Below are 27,372 nucleotides of genomic sequence, written 5' to 3'. Positions count from 1 at the left end.
TATCGAGTCAATTTGCTCAGGATGCATATACGGAGACAGGGATTAATCAATTAGAATCCTGAAACACAAAAATGAGCAGTCACAAGGTCTTATTAATAACTTCACAGAAATTAAACTGAACTCAGTAACTCAATGAATAACACGTTGGTATCGAAAACGAAACTTACTAGGGTTTGAATCTAAACATGAATAAGAGATTTGGGATGGAAATACGCTCAGTTGATGGGTTCCAAACATAATGAAACGCATGTATTGGATTCTACTACTTGTCTACGTCCAATTATGTTAAATAATTGTAACTAAATAGCAATATCGAGAAAATTCACTAAGCATGTAGACAACCAACAGAGACTGATAAATTGCAGTCCTGAATCTAGACATTGCGAAATCACAATACCTTACTGACTTATCTAAACATTTACAATAGTGTAGGAAAGTAATCGCACGAGGAAATATATGCCTCTCCTTTCAACAGTATGTTGACATCTGCTATGCTTCTGACACTTAAAAACCTGTTTATATCACTCTACCGTTAGATGAATCAAACTGCCCTGTGTTGAAATGAAAACTTACATCGGTTACAAGCAAAACATATTATGCAGGGTTATTATTATTATTTTTGAAGAAAACAAAGTTCATGCTTCACCAAAAACTTAAACAACATTTAAACGATTGTACTATATCCCATTGTCTTTACTAATTTACATGTCTGCGTGGACGTACATACACAGAAACAAACAAATGTGTGTGAACATGCCTCAAAATGTCTGCGGAAAAGAATAACGTCAAAAGATGTAATAAAACTAAATTACAAACACATACCTTCTATTGGTAAATAGATTGTTGATGTCATAAGATTGATCTTAACTCAACCTTTGGCGTTTTACATAAAAGTTATCTGGGGTGAATACTTAGATTTCTTGAAGCCATGGGTATAGTTAAGTTCAACTACCCCATCTTGAGTATTAGAAAACAACTTTTACTTACACTACACGTACTCAGATAATATGTTGATTTATTATCCACAGTGGTGTGATTCATAAAGCTTGTCCTCGTCATCTCATTACTTTCTTTTGTTTCGATCGTTCAGCTGATCTTTATTTCTCACAAATAAATATCTAAAAAGGTTGTGTGATCACACTCTTTGAAACATATTGCGCTAATATATAACTGGTTCTGATAAACTTGATCTTCTTATTGGATTATCTAAAGTTTTACAATTATTTCCTGATCATGACCTGGACAATAAATAAAGCTCACAATCAGACATTCTGTACTTATATAAACTGCTTTGGCGGATTTAATTTTTGTGGAGATAATCAAAAACTTAAGTCGGGAAATACTCCTGGGAATAGCTGAAAAGTAGAATCGTTGAGATTATAGCATACTTGTTCTAGACTAACGGTTTATTGGTCTAGAATAATTTGCTGTATATTCATAGGTTTTTGGATGAGAATGACAGGTCATATCGACTAATTAACACATTAGAATTACATTATTTTTGACGATCTCATATCATTAAGAAATCATTGAGATTAACAGTTTAAGTGAATGGTTCTAGTGTGCATTGAATTCTCTGAACCAGATGGTGATTTGAATATGGAGTTCTCATTTTAATTTGGGATAACACTACTAGCTCCTAATTCATGTATAAAATAGCTTCTTAATTTCTACGTAAGCGTTGAATTACATTATTCTGGTGATATTCGTAGGGTTTTTTTTATATCTTAAATTGTCATTGTGTTGAAGTTAAATGTCTTGTTCAGTTGATGATTGTCACTATTCAAATCATATATAACGGAATAAACAATCACATTTTATGTTATTAATATCATACCACTTTTTAACTACTTCTGTTTCATTTGAATCATGAACCAATCAAAGTCAGACCACAGTCTAGAGCTTTAACATCCTGGGTTCGACTCCTGGCGTGTAGGATCGCGGATGTGCACGGTTGAGACCCATATTAGGACAAAACGGCCGTCCAGTGCTTCCAGGTTTTCAATGGTGGTCTGACTTAGATCGATCTATGATTTCAAGGTGAATCAACAATCTACACAACTCTATACTTCCTTCCATTTGCTTTCCAATTCGATTCTGATAAATTAACAGTGACTAAGGATTTCATCTTTTTCATTCCATTGATAAAATGTTTCTCAATATATGAAATCCTGTTATTAACGTGTCCGGTACAAATGTTATTAATCATAAAGAACTGGATTTTCAATACTTTAAATCACGAGCTTTCATTTAGTCTCATTCCTTAACTAAATGAAATATGTGGCTAAGGGAAGTGAGTCAATTACTTATTACATATATTTAACTTTTATTCACCGAATGTTTCCTGCCAGAATTATAGATATTTAGAAAAATTTCTTAACAAACCACTGAAAACAATTAGAGAATCCATGTATCTTTTTGAAAGTTAACTTTACTTAAGCTGACTTATCTTTTCGCTATGTTGAAAACATAATTAGTAAGAGTGACTGATCGGTGACTATTGGCATAAATGAATAAAGTCAAGGTTTGTAGACAACAAACAGCAATGGTTCACATTCGACAAAGAAATTGTTTTGACTAAAAAGTAAATGACGATGAAATGGTAAATGCACGTTACAGTGACTGGCTAAAAAAAAAGCTGAATATACAGTTCTCTACTGATATAAAACTTGTATGGCAACTGACAGTATGAGATATAATGACGTTACAAGCTCTTCACAATTTTTAGCAAATATTATTCGCGTGTGATGAAGTCGTAAAGAGAATGTAGTTTAAAGTGAAGCCCAAAATATCTAGTAAAAGGGAAAAATGCACCCTATGACAACTGAATTCAGGTAATCTAAACAGAATATTACGTTAGAAGTTATAGTGTTCGTCAAAAATATATTTCAGGATGGCGGGACTGGGCCCATACTGTCGATCTATGGGGATTCTGAGAGCTAATCAGTGTTTTGGTAAGTATAGACCAAATAGCTGAAGCCTAGCAGCTATCTGATGTGGCAAAACTTAGAATATTTATTGTACCAGCATACTTGTATATATCCAGATATTTAAAAAAAGGTTGACACTATTAAATTGGCTATCGAGAATATAGGCAGAAGCATCCCACATGAAAGCGTACCAAAAATGGTATGATTTTCTGATCATATGTATTCACCTACTGAAATTGGCATTCTAACAGCAATAAGAACTGAGCAAACATGACATTGGTCGCTATTCATCGATCAGTCGGTGTAAATAACTCAATGTAACGAAATTCAGTTAAAGCCCGAATAACTGAGTGGTAACGTCTCAGACTATGAAAATGAGTGTCGCAGGTCCAAATCCCACAACCAGAATCATTTCCATCAGGATTGTATGTACACTTTGTTGACAAGTTCCAAGTAGAACATAACCTACGGTCGAGGAGATTCTCACACCGACTACCTCCGGCCATCTAACAGAGTTACGTTAACTACATACCTATTTACACGTATCTATTATTTTCTCTCGAGTACTTCTACATTTTGAACCAATGCCTAAACTACGATCTGATTATTATCATTAGTAATGAACAAACTTTTACAAAGTAACGTTACAAAAGGAAAAAGAGAAAACCAATACACAGAAATTCGGCTAAGAAAATAGAAAGGACAGAGAAAAAGCAAAATCACACTAAATAAGAAAAGACAAAGAAAATTTTGAAATTATATCCTATCAATACATTTCAATTTCTGAAAACGATGACGATAATGACGACGTGTATACATATTCATTCACTTCTAAACCACACAAAATCATCTCAATTCAAGGAGTGTTTTTCCCAAAAGTCAATCCAGTGTTTCCATTTTGTATATAAAGAAGCGGTCAGTAAAAATATCTCTACACGATTGTTTGGAAGAATTTTTCAGTTTGGAAAACAATTGGGAAACGAAGACACAAATCATATTCACTATTGTTTGAGTAGCAACTCGGGGATGTACCAAATGCCAACTTTACACACACGCGCGCACACACAATGCAATATTATATGTACATAACTGTCGGATTATACAGATAAAATATGATAGATACACCGAATGTATTCGTATTTCAAAGCAGAAGTATACAAAAAAATCCAAATGTCTTGGTAGAGGAGAGATAAAGAATAAAATTTCTCATTGGACACAAAACACTAAAATAAAATGAAAAGGTCAATCAGAAAAACACACGAAAGAAAACTAAATATTATGCATATACATTGTCATAGGAACAAAAGCTTGTATAATTAGCAGAATATCACAATTATACTACTAAGTTTCCCATTGTTAACAACAGTTCTTCCTGTGTGACTATACAAATGTTTTAAGTTAAATAAAAAGAATAGAAAAGAAAGGAGAAATGAAAGATAAACGAAACCACTACTGAATAAAAATCTCATACATAATATATATATGATATTCATTGATATCAATTAGCTTCTAAATAGTTATTTATTTGTGTAAAAAAAATTCGCTGATTAGAAATAAATCAGAATACTTTTTTGGTAAAAACTATGAGAGATATCAAAGAAAAAATAACCGCAAAGCTAGGTTAGAACACATATGATATGTAATAGTTCCTTTTTAAAAAAAAACGAACAAAGCAAATATTCAATGGAAGATCATCATTGAACAGCAGTACAATAAGTTGATTAACGTTTAAATTTGAATTGACTCTGTTGTTTTTGTTGATTACGATAACGCTGAACTGCTAATTGAGCTATAGTTTGTGGTCGAACTACACGAATTGACTCGATTGGATTTGTATTCGACTGTTGTTGTTGTTGTTGTTGAGTAGATGTTGATATTGATGAAGTGATGTTGTGTAAATTTCGGATGAAACTGGTAGATGATCCAGCACCATTAGTAGTAGTGGTAGGAGTTTCTGTAAATTGAAATGGTTCAGTTGCTCTTCGTCTAGTTAAATCATATAGACCATGTTCACTAGTTGATTTCAGTTTTGGTGATAGTAAATTATCCGATATTGAAGCACCCATTGGTTGTGGACGTCCAGCACAAAATACATTTTCAAATTCAGAAATACTTGGAGAAGAGAAATCATAACCACTAACTAATCCTGAGACTCGAATTGAATGAAGTGGTCTATGTGGTTGATCATGAAGACTTTGTTGAGATAAATTAACTGGTGGTCGAAATAGAAAAGAATGTGATAAACTATTGTTAATTTTATTTAAATAAGAATGCTTGGCAGTGGTAGTAGTAGCATTAGTAGTAATACGAGGATATGAAGTAAGCGGGTCAAACAAACTTGGGTAACTTGAAGCTTCTCTATTTTGATCAATAATAGACGGTGAACGTAGATCGACTATTCCACTTTGTCTAACTGAACTGCCGAATCGAATTGGAATCCTATTATAATTTGTATTTTTTATCTTATGAGTTCTGTGTTCCAGAGTCTTACTAACTATGGGAGATATACTGCGTCGTAATAGCATTGGAATCATAGGACTTTGTGTTGAATATCTTTCAGCGCATATAATATTTGAATCAACGGACGGATCTATAGCAGTTGAAATGTTGCAAATTGATTGACTAGAGATTTTATCTATGTTGGTTTCAAGAGGTAATACTTTTGCCGATTGAGATCTCCATAAAGAAGTCCCGGTAGATTGTGTTGTAATTGGTTTTATATGACTAAATATTTTATTTGATCTATGTTTAAATGTGGTTTTTGTTTCTTTTGATATATTTACATTGAATTCTGCAACACTATCTCGTTTACGTTGTCGTTCAAATTTTCTAAATGCACTCCAAGGTCGTTGAATAGTCAGTGAAATTCTAGAAGATGATCTTGATCTATCTAAATTTTGTTCTTCATTAATATCAGACACTGCAGGAATTTGATCCATCTCCCAAGTTGCATTAGCATCCATAGGTAATAAAGATGAATCAGGTAAAACTGATGAAGCAGAATACCATAACCAATCAGTTACCCCTTTCACATTTATTTCTAAAGGTTTATGTATATTAAAATCTGATTGACTAATTGATGATAGAGGTTGTACATCTGACAATGGAATTGGTGTCGGTACTCGATCAGATTGTTTTATCTCTGAACTTGATACTAATAAATTTGAATTACTTACACCAAAAGATGGTTGTTTAGAGATTTTATATTGATTAGATGTTTTGTTGATATCATTGAATCTTCCATTGGAATGTTCCCACTTAAAAGTATATACGTATATATATTTTTTTTACATATATGTATAAGGAAATGAAGAAAGAAAGAAAAACGTACAATCAAAATATGAACAAGTAACATAAAATACATAAGTATAATACATGAATTAAAACAACAATGATTAAAGTACAACATAAAATGATGCATCATATTACATAATATGTGTAGATTTACAACGAAAAGAAAACATATATACACACACTTTATAGGTATCATTACCAAGGTTTGATTTGATAATTTCGAATAAATTGAGCATTGGGTAGATTGTTATAAATAAATAGTATATTTATAATATCCCAATGAGTAGAAAAATTAGATTTTCTGACGTTTTGTGGTTATTTATTCTCTGAAGAAGTGACTTACACTAAGCTACGAAACATCCGAAAATCTAATTTTTCTACTCGTTGGGATATTACAAATATACTACTTATTTATACATACACACTTTGTAAACAACACTTTTAATTCTTGTCAAAATGATAAATAATGTAACAACACCAATTATACAAATAAAATAATATACATTACTTTATTTAAACAAAAAAAAACAACACTTTACTACATTAACACATTGAATCAATTTATAAACAATCAATCACTTACTCCAATTTTTTTAAGTTCCTTATCCATTGAACATTGTACAATATCAATACCTATTGAACGTTTTACAACTTGATGTAAATCCGTATGTAATTTATCAGTTAATTTAGTAGCTTCTATAACTTGATTTGTAAGTAAACGACGATGTTTAAGATGATCTTGAATTTTTCTGATAAATATTTTATAATCATGTTCAATTAATTGAATATTATGTGAATAAATTGATTTATTATTATTATTATTATTATTATTATTATTATTATTAATCAATAATTTTGATTGATATTTTAATTGTTTGATAATTGATTTTTTAGAATTTAATTCATTGAGTAAATTTTCTAAACATACTGTATCCATTGAATTACATAATTGTGAATAATAATAACTATTATTATTATTATTATTCTCAGAATTAGAATGTATTTTCCCATTATGAGATAGATTATGTTGTGAATGAATAATTTGATCGAATTCAGTTTGTTTATTATGTAACCAATTCAGAAATTCTATTTCACATAAATGTTGTTGATCCCATCGTATTTTTAAATCTTGTAAATTTTCAATATATTTATCTAACTATAATAAATATAATATAAAAGTAAGATGATGATTATTAAGAAATATAAAACTAAAGCCACTCTCTGTCAGTACAATCTAATTAATATTGTATTGGATTTATACAAATTCAAATCAATAATCTCGGAATTATTTTATTAACAAGAATGAAACAATAGTAAGCTATGATGTTGTATCTTGATACACTAGCATTCTAATGGATAGATCTTTAGACTTCGATAATGGTTTATTAGAAGATGATAATACTTAATCTAACAGACATCTATCAAGTAGTAGTTTAATCATGAGATCCCTCAAACTATGCTTGAATTCAACAATATTCACTGTCAAAGGGACTTTATGAAAATAAGCGAATGGAATAAGTCAATAGATCTTCAGTATCTCTGATTGTTATCCCATATTGACTTGCTTATTTTTGCCAGTACTACCAGACCACACATATGGTTCAGATGCATTGATGACATATTTATTATTATTAAAATGACTCTTCACAGAAACTTCTCTAAACAGATAAAATCGTTCTTAGAAAACACTAAATTCACTTTCGAAAAGGAAGATGAACATGGTGAATTATTATTTTTGGACTGTTTGGTTTAAAGAAATTCTCACAGAAGTCTAAATCTAAGAATATACCGAAAACCGATATATTCAAATTGCTATATTGCTTTTAACTCAACCAATTCATTAACTGCGAAAACTCCACGAGCCCTGGATCTTATCAGAACATTAACCAAAATGATTACTTCAAAAGAGGACAAGCAAAAAGAAGAGAATAAAATAAACATTCTACGATTTAATAATTTTCCTAACAATATTATTACAAATACATTAAAATAAAGCTATCTTCCTGTAAATGACAATTTTATTGAAAGGTCTTGAATTGGTACAGTAGTTTGACTTTATTGCCAAGGTACGATAGAAGAATTACAACAGATACCGAAAACGTACAAAATTACAGCTTGCTATAAGTCAACTAAGACTCTAAAAAACGCTTTAGTTAGAATAAAAGATAAGATCTCGTTCACTTCTACATAAAATTGTGTCTAAAGATTAGGTTGTGTCGATTGTGATGCGTTCTACATTGGAGAGTCTTCCCATAAGATCTCGACTTGTGCCAAGGAACACATAAGTTACACAAAAATACTTAATAATCTTACATAATTGGAAAACCTACAAATCACCGATAGCAGTACACGCTATTTTCAATAATTACCAATCTGATATTAAAAATATTAAAATAATTTGCAAAGGTTCTCCCAACTATAAAAAGAGGTGAGTAGCTGAAGCGTTTCAAATAATGTTATATCCCTCTGCCTCCAGTAGGAAAGAAGGGCTAACTATTTATCTAACCTGGACTGTTAATCCAAATAACTACATTTGACCTTATTTATTTTTCCACACAATCTATATATATATACACACACAATTTCAATGCCTCAACTTCATGTTACAAATACACACATTTTTCATAACAACATTCTGAAGCACAAATGAACACAGTGAAAGGTCATACAAATTCACTTTGATCAAAAATAAAGTGACACTGACATGTTCAAACCTACTATGATTCTGATTGTACGAAGAATATTCTGCATAGTTTCCTTTGTACTATTTAACCTTGTGTTAATTTTATTTCGGTTATTTATTTGTTTTGAAGAAGTGGCTTACGTTAAGTGACGAAACGTCAGGAATACAATTTTCTACTCAATGATTTATAACAAAAAAATATATTTATTATAAAACTATGAACAGATAATTATAAAATGTTTAGACCATGCATATCATCAAATGAACTTTTAAATAGGATTTAGTAGGAGTCAGTTTGAAGCTATGTAGAATATGGCACGTATGTATATCAATCCAAACTGCCACATCACAATTATATCAGGATAGCAGATCAATGAAATTACCATGAAAAATACAAGTTAAAGTGGTATCATTAGTAGTAGAAAAGATTAAGCATAGAACATTACTATTCGAGAGGAAGGGATTTAGAGAATATAAGAAATATGGGTATTTTAAGGATAAGAGTTAGTAAATCTCTATCATTAAGACAGATACTGAGCCACAATCATCCAACATCTCTAACCATTGATCACGGTTGTAGTGAGGATTTCAACCTGATAGTCTATAATTATCACTATGATTCAGTACAACATCATATAACTTCGTAAACTAATGTCATTTATTAGTTTTGCTGTCCCTAAGTTTTTCTTCTAATTATTTCTACTCCGGTCAACATTTTATTTTAATATACGAAGTGTTTGGGCTTTCGTATCACATATATCTGTTGTGCCAGCCGATGAAGATACACTATCTCATCAAAATATTTAGACTACTTTTCAAGTGAACTAATTCTGAAGATAATTTGATTATTCTGTTTACAGTTCGTCTAAAATTCCCTGATGTAATTCACGGAATAAAACCCATTAGGATTGATTATTGTAATGTTCGACACAGAATACAAAAACTATATAAACTGTATGAGGGGTCCAACATAACAATTAAGAATATATTAAAACAATTAACGGATAAAAAAAATTTATCTGAAAGAACAGTACTATTATGAAAGAAAAGGTTAAATACAGTGAATTTGGGAACACAGTAACTCACTTGTTTTAATTCTTTTTCAAGTTGTTCATTCATATGGGAGGCTCTTCGACGTAGTTCCAAACCACTTAAAGCATGCATTTTCTCTTCAGATATTTGCGCATTCATATTGGATAACTCATAATTAGTGGATGTAGTATTATTAGTTGGTAAATCATTATTATTATTATTATTATTATTATTATTATCTAATAATTCACTTAATAATGTCGATGGATTATAATATTTATTCAATGAAACCAAACTTGTAGATATGGTTGGACGAGGAGGTGGTGTTGAACATCGATGCTTAACAGCTGACAGCTCTTGTAGATAAATCTAAAGAAATATTTACATGAAGAAGAGTTTAATTTGTTGTGATCATCAAAACATTTACTTGGAATTATTAACACATGTTTGGTTATCGTTTCTGGATTATCAATTTCTAATGACGATACGCTCAAAACTTCCTAGCTTATTACTTACATTTTTACATACAAAGGCTGTGTATAGTCGAAAAAAATTGAGTGGATTAGTTCGAGTTGACTATAGAGTTAAATCAGTTACCAAAAACTCTTGATCGTTCTTTAAATGATAAAAACACATTAAAAGTTTTTATGAAAATTGGAGACTGGTTATCATTATATAGGGGGATTTGCAATTAAAACAATCGACTTCCAGCCACTAACTTTTGTAGGTTAAAAATCAACGCCTTGATTTACATCAACTTGTGTGACAGATATATGTAATATCACCAACTACTACACAAAATGTAAGCCACAAAACCTCGAGTTAGTGTATTGTATACTTCATTATTATTCACTTGCATTAAGTAACCAGTAAGAATTTCATCATGATAATCTAGAGTGAAGTTTCATGAACATTCGTACTGATAACTATTTACTAAGCCCTGATCACGTCAAATAAATGTTTCAATTTACTCAGTATTATTACGATAGTGCAATAATAAGAAGACGAAGATTATCAGAACTGTGTGATATATTAGCGCAATACATTTCGAACAATCTGATCATACATAATATACTTGTTACGAACATTCCAGGTATAAAAATAAAAGGTCAACTAGACTAGGAATGGATGGTAAGAGACAAGGATAATGAAGAAATAATGTGAAAACAACTTGAAGCCTCATCATTCTGGATAATAAGCTAGTATTACCAAGGTAAGTTTAAGTAAGGTGCGAACAAACTGTTTTTGAATACACAAAGGGGGGTTGCATTTTTGTATGGCTGAGGCTTCGATAAACCTTAGCATACGCCTTTCTACACTTTTATACAACACTACAAAAGGGGTTTTGTGGAGATTGTAGTAATTTCAATAGTTGAGATCATGAGTCAATTGAAGCTAGACCACCATGGAAAACCTGGAAGCGCTGGACAGTCGTTTCGTCCTATTGTGGGACTTCTCAGCAGTGCGCATTCTCGACCCCGCCTCGCGGGATTCGAACCCAGGACCTATCGATCTAGCGTCAGGCGCTTAACCAACTATATATATATATATATATATATATATATATATATATATATATCAAGTCACATTTTTAACCAATAGTATGTGTCCGACTCCATCAAAAAAGAAACCAAATATTGGCAAATAGCGTTTATGTATTATTTGGCTTATGTCTGATTGGCCTAGTATATCAGATAGCCAGAATAGTCTACAGAGTAAATACTTTAAGCTTTGAAAAATGTGTAAAAAGAATAATACAGTCACTAATATATGTTGACAATAACTTACTTGTATTTTAGCGTGCATAGCTTTAACATTTGTTATTTGAGCTAATAATTCTTGTATAGATGGGGAAGTTATTGTTGATGATGATTTTGGCTTTTTAGTTTGATGTTCATTTTTTTGAAGTAGTACATTTTCTTCATAAAATACTAATTCTACTTCTTTTGAAGTTTCAGATTGAAGTAATTTATCATCGTTGATTGATACATCATCATCGTCATCATTATCAACATCACACTTATCATTATCATCAGCGTTACCATCAATAGTAGCCACTGTACTATCAGCATTATTAATAAATTTTTTCGAATTTGTCAACCACCATTTAGAAAGTTCTATGCGTAAAAATTTATCAATCCGGATAAGAAGTGAAACAAATTTAGCCCAGCGTTTTTGTTGTTCCATTAGTCTATCCTGTAAAGAGATGAGATAAAATTACTTTGCTTACATAAATTGACTTATGATGATTTGATCTGAGTATGGTAGTTTATCATTTGAAGACAATTAGAAGGAAAAATGTTACAAAATCAAGGGTTTCAGGTTTGTTGGAAATCATCGACAGAAGATTTCTGCAACGACATGAATGGTAAGACTTTTTTTGTGAAAAATAAATCAGTGTCATTGAGCACATAAGCAACAACTGACCGCTTATCAAAGTGTTTAATAAGAATATTGCTGAAAAACAGGAGAAATTCAGGGAATAACTCTCACTTTACATTGATGTCAATTAAACAGAAACGCATCGAGTCATGATCGCGCAATTTTGTGCATCGAATGGAACTAGTAGTATAGAGACCATTCGATGACGACTTAGCGTTGTGAAATTAATACACCTTAAACATGGTGCTCAGGTCTTAGGATCGATCAATAATGAGGTCATAGTCGTACTACTATTTTCACAATTTAAAGTAAACAACACTCCATAATTCTCAATCTAATTTACAAGCAATCTCCATCTCACTAATTTATACATTTAGTACGGATTAGTGAATTAAGAAACGAAGTGTTTAGTTTATTTTCGTTGAACGCTTATATTTTCATTTGAAGGTCGTCAGTTGTTATAGTTTAATTGTCATTCACTTAATTGGATGACATGAAATATTTGAAAAGGTAACTTGGTAATGTAAATGTGACATGAATACTTTATAATACGTGTTTTGTAAATATTTAGTCAGTTCACACAAATCTTCTGGTTTCGAGATTTCAGGTGGTACCTGATTGTTTCGTTTGAATAGATGAACTTATTCCTATGGTAATAATAATAATAATTAATAAATAGATAAAACTCACTTTGATACGTTTACACATAACTTCTAAATTTTCACAACTTGACTCTAATTGAACAACTTCTAATGAGAATAATTCTGCCCAAGTTTTAGAATGACCAGTATTGTAATCATTTGCAAGAGGTATTTGACTAGAAGTGCTTTTGTTATCTTCTTCAATTAACAAGTGTTTCTGTTCGTTTTTATCCCCAATTTTTTCTGATTGAATAGGATCATTTATTCTATTCATATTCTCCATAATTTGTTCAGCAACTGTAATTGATACACCACTAGGTGTTTGAAATAATGATTGTATCACACGATCTGTTTCAATGATTAAATCTCTTTCTGATGGACAATTTGCAATGAATAATTTTAATTCTTTTAAATTTTCTTCACGATATGTAATGAGGCGTTTACGTAATTCATTTTCTGCTTGTCCTAAACGTATAACACCTTTTGGTCCATCCGGATCGGTAGCATGAATAGCCATTAATTTTAAAGAGATTTGTAGTATCCAATTTTTGGATTCATCAATTTTTGTATGAAATGTACGAAGATTTTGTAATTCTTTGTTAGTTTTAACTAAACAAATCTGAAATGTGTGAACGATTAAAATAGGAATGAATTTGTTAAGTTTTGTGTGTACAATTCAATAAAAGTTAGCCATTCAAATAGTAGGTTAACGGTTTACTGAATGACTACTCAAACTGAAACAATCTTAGTGAGATACAAACTTGAAAACTACGTTCAGGTTGCGAGCCCCTGTTTAAAAGGTGACCGAGATATCTTGGAAAAAGTACTTAGGGTAGTTATCCGTGCAATTCCAGAACTCCGAGGTTTACCGTACAAAGTACGGTCTGAGAAGCTAGACCTCTTTACTCTGTCCTACCGCATATTAAGAGGTGATCTGATTTTTAGTATAGGGGTTGTGGAGATTGTTATGTTTTTGATTGAGATCATGAATCAATTGATGTTAGACCACCGTTGGAAACCTGGAAGCACTGGACGGCCGTTTCGTCCAAGTATGGGACTCTTCAGCAGTGCGCATCCACGATCCCGCTCCCTGCGAGATTCGAACCCAGGACCTATCGGTCTCGCGCCAGGCGCTTAACCAACTAGACCACTGAGCCGGCATCCAGTGGTGTTAGTGTCTAACATCAATCAATACACGAAATTTCGCGACCAACCTCCATTGTACTGAGGTAGATACCTGTCTCTACCCAACACGGATTAGCTTCAGTGGTCACGGCTTCTCACTAGAACTCCGAGAATTCCCTCACGAAGCTAGTCACTAGTGAGCACATGTTAATTATCAGTATAGGGGTTGTGGAGATTGTTAAGTTTTTGGTTTTGCTATTATAGAATACTAAGAAATTATTTTGGACATGATATATCCTCTCTTTTCTTCCTCCCAGATCCGAACAATTCAGAGGACATAGCAGGCGAGTAAACAAGCCAATTCTTGAAGCCTGTCACCCAAAGAAGTGGCATCCGCTCCTTCAACTGACTCGCACAAGAGAAAACTAGTCACTCTCAGAAGCTTACTAAAAAATAATAACATATGCCGTAGGCATTCACTTCTCAATAGACAAATCTGAATCTGTTTATTATACACAGATGATAATCAATGCTTCCCCATCGCTTATAACTAGGAACATTTATATATAGGGCAAACAAATGAACATAACAATTAACTCACTTGAACTTCCTTTTGCATTTTAGAGTATTTATCAAATAGTTGATCAACTTGTTGCATGACATTTAATTTATGCTCAAATTCGATATATTTCTCTGTACATTTCTTTAATTCATCAATTTTTAATTGAACTGGTTCCAATTCTTGCTTGACATTCTATAGAAGAAAAGTCCGAAGATTATAAAAGAATATACTTTAGCCAGATGTTTTATCAAATTGATTGTAGAAAAAAAGTATGATAAAACGAAAAACGGTTGTTTCGTGAAGAATTCTTGTCATTTAAAGATAAATTTCAGGTATAAATTGGTCGTTTACGAGAGGATTATCGATCCCCTCCCCTCCCCCCCCCCAAATCAATACCATGTTTAGGTATACAACAGGGCAGTGGTTCAAATGTACAAAAGCATTGATTACCTTAAACACTCGAAAAGATCTTCAGTTTTCAATGGGAGACCACAATACCTTAATACCATTGAATTATATTCCTTAGGATTCATATTTTTTTCCAACTCTTGTTAACTCTTGATACAGCATAATCAGTACAATTAAAGTCTGCAGTTAAGTGATCTCAATTTGAAAATGTATAGTCATGATAAATTACATAAGTTAACTACAAAATATTATATAATATACTGGGTTTTAGTCCCGGAATGAGCATCAACTCTGGGATGCAGGTACATCCAACTGACAAATCCCATCCAAATAGGACTAAACGCGCGTCCTGGACTCTACTGCTAGCAACCATCCATCTTTGCTTATGTTATAGATTATATTACACGAATTACATGACCACTTACGTCAAATTTTTTTAAAGTTTCCTCTTTTATAGTTAGTAAAACAGTTGATGTCATTGGTTGAATTTGTTCTATAGATGTCTTCTCTTCCAATAAAACTGTTAGTATAGTTTGTGATATTGAATTCAAAATATTGACAATGACAGATTTTACATTTTCCCAATCATTTATTATATTTAATTTTAATTCAATGCTTAATTGAATATCGGTTAACTGTTGTATATTTTGACGAATTAATTGACGAAATACATCGACCTTATCTAATATTTCTTTATTTGTCATTGAATCAGTTGTACGACAAACTTGATCGGCCAATTCAACTAATTGAGAAATATAAGTTTCTGATTGACATTTGATAGTTTCTGAAAGATTCTAGGAGAAAAAATGTTTAACATCTCTTTATGGATTTCTGAGTGAATTGAATAGATATGTTATATCACCAGTCGGTTAGTCAGTTAATCATCAGAAATATAAAATCTAGGAAGTGTATCAATTCAGGAAGTAAGGGAAGATAAATAATGAGTGGATCTTTTGAACTGCAACTGATTCAGAGATATGTCATCCAACGTTTCTGACCATTGGTTGGGATAACATTGCATACTTTTACCAGGTAGTCAACAGCTGTCAACATAGTTCAGTTTAGCACTTAAAGTCTCCATGAACCAATAATATGTCTTGGTTTGATCGCATCTTACTGTTTTCTGACCTACTTCTACACCGGTTGACATCGCGGGTAGTTGGACACATGTAATACATGTCCTAGCCACTTCATTCTTTATCATATTAAACATATTATCCTTTTTAAAGTTGGAGAGGTATATAAAGATTTATTAAGTTTTCATTAGATACTGACTTCAGTTGGAAATCCATCGAACTTCAAGTACTTACAATGTATGAATGTTTTCGGTTTAGTCTCTGGAAACATTTCTAACGCACATTACTGGTTTGCAAGGGTTCTCCAGTTGATATTGAAATTGAGTCTGCAGAGAGACGAATAGTTAATTACATCGGATCTTTATATTAGCTAAATGAGGGTCAAGTGGATCCCGTAGATGGGTTTCCGAGGCACAGAACGAGATTCAGTAATTATAAATAGTGAAGCCTATTGGCTAATTTGACATAGGGTTTGAACACCGAAAGCTATATCATGTGGTTTGGAGCACTGTTTCAAGAAACTAAAAATAATATTTCGTGAAATCGACTCCATAAACTTGGCACCATTTATGACAAAAATGAATGTGTATCTTATATAAATAACTACCTTACAGTTTAAGCTATGTCAGTATTTAAATGACCTACTTTACAATAAGCTAACGTTAAACGAATTGCATTCGACGATTCAACTTTTTATAACAGTGATATCAACTAAACATGGCAAATGATGTAAAGTTTGTTATAGTGTAAGCACAATTAGCTAAGTTTAGGTCTCCATTATCTTGCTTTCATTACCGCTATAGAGAACAAAAACTTGGGGAAAACCAATTGTTTGTTAGGTGCAAGATCAGAATGTCTTATGAAAATATGAAAACCATACAATGAGTACATCATTTGCATATCCTTTTTCAGTTTTCGTTTACATACTTCACTACTCTTCCGATACCGATGTTACTCCGATTGTTCTGTTTTTCTTCCTCTTCTCTTTATTTCATTCTTCTGTTGGCAGGCATTCCACTTCCAATTCTTGCTACATACTATTTATGTCTGACTACATAAGTAGTACATACCACAACGTCACTGGTATACCACGTCACATGCATTCTGACTGGCTAGTAACAATACTGTGTGTAATTTTACAATTCCCATCACGAACTGACCTTAGTCACATAATCCTTAAAAACTTTAAAAACAAACGATGTTTTGTGCTAGCAAGGGATGGACCGACTCATCGGCAGTTCTAATATTCATGACTCTCTACTGGAGATCGAATAAAGGACCTAAAGGTCTTACAATCAGCGCCTAACTTTTACACCATTGAGTTGGTGTGTAATGATTTACATTTCTACCTTAAATACCATTTAGATACAAGATTAACGGTAACTTTATTCATTCAATGGATCATGATTAGGACGAAGTGTGAAAAGAAAATATGAAAAATGAGAAATTTTGCAATAGTCCATTGACTTATTGTTTTTCGTAAGTATTTACTATAAAATGGTTGGCTTATGATATTTATATACAGTCTCACTATAAGCTTCCTCATAGACTATTATTATTATTGTAAATTTCAATTTTTTCAGTCAAAAAATAACAATCGATCTTGTCAGTAAGTGTTGAAGTTCTATGAATCCTTTTGGGGCATGTAAGTTTGTACTATACATTTATGGTTTGATTATTAATTTGTATCACACTTTCCAACATTCATTTGTCCTACACTATTTTAACTTGAGAAAGTTCACATTAATTAATCATATAAACAAAAAATAAACAGAAACAGAATAATATGAAGGATAAAAAAGTGTCAATATCTTTCATATCAACTCATTAAAAAATTTGTAGCCAAGGTGATAAATATCAATTCTTGTTTAGTGTAATATTATTTTAAGTCAATATTTCTTGTATTAATTTAGTTTGAACTTTGTTCAATACGAGAAATACGAAATGTTTTTTTTTCTGGTGTGACATTAATATTTCTCTTTGAACTACATCCAATATATGTGTTAGTAGTAACTCTATGTATTTTTCCTTATCTGTAGTATAAATAAGTTCATTATGGAATAATAAGAATATTTTTGGATGACTTGTTGAGATGATGTATGTTTTAGAATCAATAAATCTTCATTTTATCAGTCTTCGTGTTTTAAAATGAGAGAATTTGGTGTTTTCACTTTGTGCCATGAGAATTACAGTGGTTCCTTATCGTCAAGCATAAGCAGTAAGATCACGGACACAACAGAGGAAACATGGACATAACATAATGTTGGAAAAATTACAATTACTGGCGTGGAAGAAACTTAGCAACACTCCACAATCCCTATTTATTCATAAAATGAGAAAAAATACAAACAATAAGGAAATACTTGACAGGTCAGTAAATTTTGCTCTAATCCAACACGATCAGTATTGTCATTAGCAGACAGGTTATTCAGCTTTGAAGTCAAACTTTCAAGCCATTGAGTAGTACGAGATACAACTTGATCGAATTGTTCATGAATTTCAACTGCATTTTGCATTTGTTGTAACGCAGCCTTTAAAAAAAAGACGTGGAGAAACATGGAAAAATTATTATTTACTGTAATTCTGTAATTTCTGAAAAATAAATGAATATAGATTTAGGAAGAAGCAACTCAAATTTCTCCATACTATTCTAAGGAACATTTTATAATAATGCTGAGAGCTTTGAACTATTCATTTCACTAACTTTACAACAGACCGATTACTTGTTAAATAAATCCCGTTATATTTTAATACAACTTTCATTTTCCAATAAATGCACTAATTCTATCGACATTATGGTATTTGTCACCAGTATATATATATATATATATATATATATATATATATATATATATATATATATAGCTTGATTTTAAACAGGTTTCGTTTATACCAGTGTACAGATAAAAATGATTTGAAGCAGATCTTTAACATATCCCATCACACCAAAATTGAAACAAGCAAAATTATGCTTACATATGCTGTATCCAATGTATTCCTATATTGTTCAAATAATTGTTCACTTTGATCAGGTAAATTACAACTTGATGCCAAACTTTTCAAATGATTAGCTTTTAACAAGCACATATCAAAATCCACCTTCTTTCCAACACAATCTTGATAAAATGCCTATTCAAAGTATATTAAAGAAAAAAACAGAGGGGGGATTCGAAAATGATGACTGATAATTTACTAGGTTGACGAACAAATAATTTCATTGAGATCACGAACTGATCAAAGTTAGAAAACCATTGAAAACCTGGAAGCACTGGATGGTCGATTCATCCTAGTAAGACACTCCTAAGCGGTATACATCCACGACCACAGAAGTGATAATTAAACCCAGTACCTACGGTCACGAGCTGGAACGCTTAAAACTTGCAACCCACTGAAGCAGGATCCAATGGTGTGTAAGTCTAATTTCAATCTGTCCAGGATGATTGTTCAACTTTGATCGGTTAATGATTCCACTGAAAGTCAACAATCTTCACAACTTTATACTGACAAAACAAATAATAAACAAGATTTTCTTCAAAAAATACATTTAATGAATTGATAAAAATAAACAAAGGAGCAATAGCCATTTTAAAATGGTAAGTATTGAAACCTTACCCAGGAATATTTTTTAAAAATTATGACAATCATGCTGAGTCAAATTAGAAAGACTAAAGCAAATACCTCAGATTAACAATTAATGACTTCATTGACTGATATCTTTTCCCAACTTACCCGTCGATTATACCAAGCACTGCACGTCCAACTAATTACTGAATAAACATGGATAACAGGTACAATTACTATTTCTTATTTTATTTTATTTCAACACATAAATATTGGTACAAGAGGGCACCAAATATATATGCGCCACACCATACTTGTGTGTGTGTGTGTGTGTGCTGTGATACTGCCCGGGTGCCCAAACCGAAGCAGGTGGTTTTCTTAGGGGACCACACCCCAAGCCTTTGACCTAAAGGTTTGATCCACAAGGCAGTGGAGCATCGTGAGGAGATGCAGTCCCATGGTAACCGGTGACCAACGATTGGTTCATACGCCATTTGTTCCCGCAGGATACTGGAGTCCATGTGCACAATCGGTTTGGGATCCGGTTAAATCGCCGGACATTCGCTTTTCGTCCTCTTATTTTCGTAAACAACACCCCCGTCACGAGAAGGCAGTGAGCAGGACTTCCCTGGCAGAGGCCGTATACGCGTGGCCGTGTGAGAGCATTTTGAGAGGGAGGGCGGACTCTCCCCACCCCACTCTCGGCCATACCAGGGCATTAGGGGGCAGTCGGAAATACACTCAGCCTCATAAACCAATTCGACACATTTACCCAAAACAGTAGTATTGGTCATTCTACCGTTTCATAATACGCGAGTAATGCTTCGTAAACATGTATGATCAGATGCTTACATTTAACAAATATACTCATATAGAAAGAAATATTACACTCATCCCCCAAAAATTAGGTGGAGCGATGAAAATCTTACAAAGTAAGCAACGATTTTTATTTTTAATGAACGATCAGAGGAATCGTTGAAAATCCAAATGTATGTTTATTTTTGATTATTTATTTCGAAAAGCCGTGACATACCTTCAAACTGTTAGCCAATTGTTGTTTAGTTGATAAAGAATCGAGTGAATAGAAAATTGGGCGCCTTAGATTTGTAGCAGTTCCATTTAACCAATCAATTAATCTGTCAAAACTATTTTTCCAATCAGACCAACAATCTACTAACTCAGTTAAATTGATGGTGAAAACAGTTTGAATTTTGTCCAATCTGATTAAACGACATTGTAATTGATCTATATAATTCTGAATGATTACGCTCAAACGATCTGATGATTCTAATGTGCTAAGGGATCTTCCAACATCTTCCCCTCCAACGGACCTAGTTTGAACTCCTCCCATGGAAAACTCTTCCAGAATTTTCAACTTGCTAGTTAACTGTTCACCAGACTCAATTAATTTTTTGTTCAACTGGTGACCTCGATTCTCAAGAGATGAGCTAATTTCTTTTATAATCAATAACTTGTGTTTAGCTTCAGTAAGCTGACATATTAAACTTCGACAAGAAACATCTAGTTGATGCATGATTTGTTCAGTATCATTATCATTCATGATCATTATTGAACTGTTTGACTGAAGAAACATTGCCAATTGATTCGAATCACCATCGGATAGACGAATAAATTTATTTTCGCAATCTGATATCCAACTGGAGAAGTTTTGTACTTCATTTTGAAACTGATGGAACAATTTTAAACAACTTGAAATATCTTGATGAGTTGAATGAATATTTTCAGTCAATTGATCAAAACGATTTCGTAAATTTTCATCGGTATAGTCTGAATTCTTAATCTCTGCACCTTGTTTTCTAATGTCTACAGTTAACTGAGTGATTGATTCTGAAGCGGTAAGCATATAATTTATAACCTTTTCTATCAATCTGTCAAAATCATCCATGGGTGTTTCCAAAATGATCTTGGACAAACCAGACAGATTCATATGGGTATTAATCAAATCCAATTGACTTTCGGTAGTATCAATCCATGCGGTGAATTTTTCTCGTGATAAACTTCGTTGATTAACATTTTGGATAATTTTTTCAAACCGATTGTGTAATGACCGAACCATCTCCTTAAGTACTTGGTAATCCGTTTCAGCATAACTTGTAACACTCTTCAGTTTGCAATCACAATGCAATAACTCATTGTCATGATCTGAATTTTCATTGCTTATCTTAGCTAAACGGCTTAGAGTTTCGAGTTCTGAACGTCGCTGGTTAACCTGAACTAATAATTCTGTCATATAATGATCTGTCCAATCTTTAATAAGTTGAACAAATTTCTCACCTGATTCAATTCTAGTTTCTAGATCAACTATAGATAACCGAATTGATGAATATCTATCTGATTCTTGTAAGGGGATGGAATGAGAATCATATGAATTCAGCACAAAATCTACATCAGACAATTTGATTCGAAATTCACAAGCCCAATGATCATAATTTCGGCATGAATTTAATAATTCTTCAACCATCTTTTGTGCAGTTTGAGATGTTTCAGATCGACTATCACATATACTAATCAACGTTTGATATCTTTGCATTATATAGGTGGCCATATTCATTGCTATATTACCGACAGGCATATTACTCGCGAACAATGACTTGTCAGATATATCAGACGCTTTTGATTTACTAACATCGCTCACATATGCACTACTTGAGAACATTCTGGACTTGATTAAACTTTGAGCTTTTACAACCAATGATTCCATCGCCGGTTGATGCCCAATCAAAATGATTCTGAGTTGGCGGTTACGATCAACTTGACTGGTTAGTTGATTCAATTCTTTTTCAACTACGTCGGAACTAGTGATTTGGAAGGAAGAATCTTCCAATTCAATGGTAGACTGAGAGTTCAATGTTAAGATGATAAATGATTCTTGTTCACTAATCCATTGAGTTAAAGAGCTACAATCAGTTGAAAAATTTGACCATTTATCATTCCAAACACGAAAATGTTCTAGTTTATCGGTAACTTGATTGAAAAATTCTGTAACATCTCTTTTTATATCAATAATGTAAGTTTCAGCTGGTTCCATTCTTAACGGAGTCATTTGACCCAATTCTTCGATAAGTTTAATAACATCAGTTAGACGTTCTTTATACTTTATTGAAACAGATGTCTTGAACGCTTCTAAATCACATGTTGTTTTGTGAAATAATTTACTTAATTTGGTAACTTCATCGTTTAATGAAACATGAGATGATGAAAGAAGACTAGTTTGTGAGCCATATGTCTCAGTTTGATTTATTAAACCCTCTAGTTCACGACGTTGACTAATTAGCGATTGGAATATTTCACATCGTTTACGAACAAATTTTTCGCACAAATTAAGAATAACATGATTCAAATGAATTAAAGATTCTAAACGACTTTTTAAATTATGATGTTGTTCCAATATATCATTCAATCTTTTCGAAGCATCTTGTCCTAATGAAATGACTACATCATCTGAAGTAGTACCATCCTTGGAATATTCTTTAAACACTTCATCAATAGAGTTTTGGGCATGTACAAGTTCTTTCAATTGAATTAATTCTGTTTCGCTATATCTACGCATTTCATCCATTAAATTTGTTAAAATGCATAACTTTGAATTAGACCATGCATTTAATTGATGTACTGCAAAATATTCATCTGTTTTATGCACTGATATATCATTAATCAATATGGTAGACAATGAGTTTGTTTCCATTTCCATAGTGTTTAATTGTAATTCAATTGTATGTAGCCAACGATTCACTTGTTCCAAATTACTATCTAATTTGGACCAGCATAAATATTTCTCACTAAGATTAGAATGTATCATCTGTAAACTGATTTTATATTCATTATAACGATTAAGTAGATTTTCAATAGCCAAATTAATATAATCAATAATTTCAGATTTTCTATTCAATCTGCACTGTTTATTTTTAATTAAATTCACAGAATTAGGAATAAGATTAAATAATAAACAACGTGCTGATTGTTCAGTTTGTTCTCGCAATTCAATTCCATGCTCTCTTAAATCGATTTCTAATTCTTCTAAATTTGTCAATTGTTTCGAAAGTACCTCTTTATCATTGGCTGCTTTAATCTCTTTTTCGGACATATTTGGATTGATACAACTAGTATGAATAGTCTCGGTAATTGTTTGATGGACCCCATCTGGTTGTTTGTTATCATCTGTTGTCACGACATAAAGTACCTTTTTACTAAGTGATTCATTTATAGTTAACCAATTTTCGGCTTTTTCTAAATTTGTTATAAACTGTTGCCAAGATTCCAATTCTTTACTGAACTGATTTTTCAATTTTCTCATTTTATTAAGATTAATTTCATATTTTGATTTCAGTTCATTAAAACGATGCGAAAATTTTAAATCCAACTTTCCGGTTCGATGATAATAATTGTTTAAATCTTGTTCAATTTTCAATAGGTGATCTTTACCTATATCAATCATACATTGTAAACAATTATCCAATTGATTTATTCGATTTCCACAATTATCTATTGATTGTCTCAAATGTAACCAATACAAAGCAGTAGAATTGTCAACATTTAAACTTGAAGATTTCAATGATGTGATAACGGTATCACCGTTATCATCAAATGATTTTGAGCGGTAAACTGACAAATTAACTACAATTTGATTCATTTCATCTTGAAATTTCGTCAACTGTTGTTCAAAATAATTTAACATAGAATCTAGCTTTAATTGTTCTTCTGTTTCATTGGTAATTGTGATTAATTTATGTGATACCATTTCTCGTAATTGTATTGATTCATAAATTAAATATCTTGCAATACAATAGGCATAATGTTGTACATCATTCGATGATGATTTATTAATATCATCTAAATGATAAAAAGAATCAAGATCAATGGCTTCTTTTAAAAGTTCTTCTAAATTCTGAATAAGATTTTGTCCATCTTTATTTTGATCATATTGATCTGGATTTCTATATTTTTCTGCAACTTGGCCATTCACGTCTTCTACCTTTTCATTCAATGTATCAATTAATAAATCATTTAATTGTTTAGCATCACCGATTTGTTTAACTAGATTGGTTAAAATAAGACAGCGTAATTTAATTAACGATTGGACTTCTCGATTTTCTTCCCCAGACTTCATCAATACATCACATTTTGGTATGGAACTTATGGATTGATCGAATTCTGTCTTGATATGATTGATACAAGACAAACAGGTTTCATAGTTCTTGGTAAATTGATTTAATTTCGTTTTGAAATTGTTCCCAATCGATATTGTAGAGTCTAGATGATTTTCTATTTGATTACTTGTTGCAATAGATTCATTCATCATGCTGCACAATTGATTGTAGGCATCAGATTGAATTTCGGTACACTGACGCTGAGAACTATTTAATTGTGACTGGAAGTATAACAATTTCGAATGTTGTGCGCGAGCTAAATTCAAATTAGACTGACATTGTGTAAGGAATTTACTAGTATCTTTTGAATGACGTTTGAGTTCATTTAAAATTATTGAAGTCTTTGAAGAATCTTTGGAAGTATTTGGTGATAAAATGTCGGAAAGTTCAGTAGGTGTATTCATTGACAGCCATGGACAAGATTCATGCCATACTTTCATACGCCCACTAAATTCATTAAACCAATTGAATATATTTGTCACTTGTAAGATTAAGTCAGTCCAAATTGTAGTTTTGTGTTCAAAAGTTCGTTGTAAATTCAATAGATTATTACCTAACTCTTCCCAATTACGCTGTAGATCTCCCATTCTTTGTTGTCGATTATTATGACCATTATGATTCATGAAAGTAGATAAATTACATAGACGACTGCGTAACTCAGTAAACTCAGCACCAATCACTTCACGCCCCTTCATAATATCATCTACTAACATCAAATTGTCTTCAATAGTTTTAAAAGATCCGCTGTTATCATTTTCGTCGGAAATTATTGTTGACTTTTCTAACTCTTCACTAAAAGGACTAAATTGTTCTTTTATTTTTTCCATACGCAAACATAACTTCGACAAATTAGTTTCTGCATTCTGTATTTTGAAATTCCATTCTGTGAAAAGTTTTAAACGAGTATTCCAAAGATCTGACATTTCTCTGGTTATTTTCTGTAAATAATTAAATGTGACCATGAGATTTTTTATGCAATTCAAAGCTAAATCATACGAGTCAGTTTTCATTTCTACCGTTGTTGTTATTGTATGCACATTATCCAAATTGTTCTCATCCAGAGTTGCTGAATCTTCAGAGCACAGCTGATGATGGTGATTAGGTAGACGTTTTAGAGTAGAATTTAAAAGATCAACTTGTGATGCTGACTCATCCAGCATTTCTAAAATTCGTTGTTGTTCATGTCGACAACTTGACAGACTCTTACTAGATAAATCACAGTATTTGGGAGCATCTATGCTGAATTTCACCTCCAACCTATCATTAATAAGTTGTAGTAATTCCAATTTCTCGTTAATTTGTTCCGGTTCATCCACAAGCCAAGTAGACTGTTCTTTCAACCAATTTTCAATACGACGACAAGTAAATTGTAAAGTATCACATGTTACTTCAAATACCTGCCATGTCTCTATAGAATCTGACAAAGATTTAGTGATAAATTCAATTCTTTCACGACAATCAAACCACATTTTATACAGTTTAACACAGTACATAGGTATGGTTAATAAGCTCTCGTAAAGTTGCTGAGATTTGTCACCGTCAGTAATTTCAATTAATTCCAAACTCTCACGATTATTAGGTATATATTGTTGAAAACAATTCATAGCATATTTATTCATATCAGTGAAACGATCGTTAGCTTCTTTGTCCAATAAGTTTAAATCCTGTTTTAATAAAAAAAAATTTACAAAGAAAAAACAAATCTTAGTAAATTTTCCAAAGGATATTGGGATGGATGAAAATCAGTGATTATTCAAAGAAAATTGACTATAATACAACAATAGTGGTAGGAAATTTAAAAGGTTTCTATGTAAAACAACATTGGTTATAGGTAAAATACAAACACATGCCGGTGTATCAGTTAGAACGTCGTTTGACCAACAACAAAATAAAACATAATCTAGAATAATTTTGATGAAATTGAATTCTCTGAAGAGGGAAAAAGAGATCACTTTCTGGAGTTTACGCTGACGAATGATATTGTATATAGGAAGACAATGGAAGTCATGCTATTCAACTGTCTAGCTCAAATAACGTAACTTCATCAAAATTATTCACTTCACCTATAAAAACATATAAAGTAATGCCACATATAGATCTAATTTGTTTTACAGGATAAAAACAGGATAACAAGACCAACAATATGAAGAAAAAAGAAATAACTAATGGACTAAATATTCGGGAGAAAAAAAACAACAAACTAAACATTGGAAATTGTGAAATCGATTACAAGGGATATGATTTCAAAGATTCCGTTTTTAATGATTTGCAGATTTTCACTGCGGTATCCACTACTTGAGATTACTTACATGTTTTTGTTGATAATTTTAACAAAATCAAATCAGATACGCATAATAAAAGCTAAAAGAATCTTATGTAAATTAGACTTTGAAATTGATCGTATGTATAAACCTGTTATAATCCAGAGTGGATGATCAGTCATTAAAAATGTTTGGATGTTCTATAGACTAAAGTCTAAACATAGTGATATATGTCACATTAAAATGTGT

At 31.9% G+C, this 27,372-nt stretch overlaps 1 protein-coding gene across 1 annotated transcript in view; it reads right to left on the bottom strand.

The window, feature by feature from the left end:
* Positions 1-4,651: 4,651 nt before the first annotated feature.
* The window catches only part of MS3_00010750 (uncharacterized protein), a gene marked incomplete at both ends in the record, with an annotated part of 122,452 nt that continues 99,731 nt past the window's right edge, over positions 4,652-27,372 (bottom strand). The window contains 10 exons of the mRNA XM_051219145.1: positions 4,652-6,187; positions 6,808-7,380; positions 9,994-10,308; positions 11,728-12,135; positions 13,012-13,581; positions 14,689-14,841; positions 15,483-15,851; positions 18,497-18,664; positions 19,110-19,262; positions 20,728-26,526. Of these exons, the coding sequence (XP_051067499.1) occupies positions 4,652-6,187; positions 6,808-7,380; positions 9,994-10,308; positions 11,728-12,135; positions 13,012-13,581; positions 14,689-14,841; positions 15,483-15,851; positions 18,497-18,664; positions 19,110-19,262; positions 20,728-26,526 (10,044 nt within the window). The remainder of the gene's footprint in view (positions 6,188-6,807; positions 7,381-9,993; positions 10,309-11,727; positions 12,136-13,011; positions 13,582-14,688; positions 14,842-15,482; positions 15,852-18,496; positions 18,665-19,109; positions 19,263-20,727; positions 26,527-27,372) is intronic.

Source organism: Schistosoma haematobium, chromosome 2 (genome assembly GCF_000699445.3).
Source record: "Schistosoma haematobium chromosome 2, whole genome shotgun sequence".
Lineage (NCBI taxonomy): Eukaryota > Metazoa > Platyhelminthes > Trematoda > Strigeidida > Schistosomatidae > Schistosoma > Schistosoma haematobium.
This window is presented reverse-complemented; position numbering and strand designations above follow the sequence as displayed.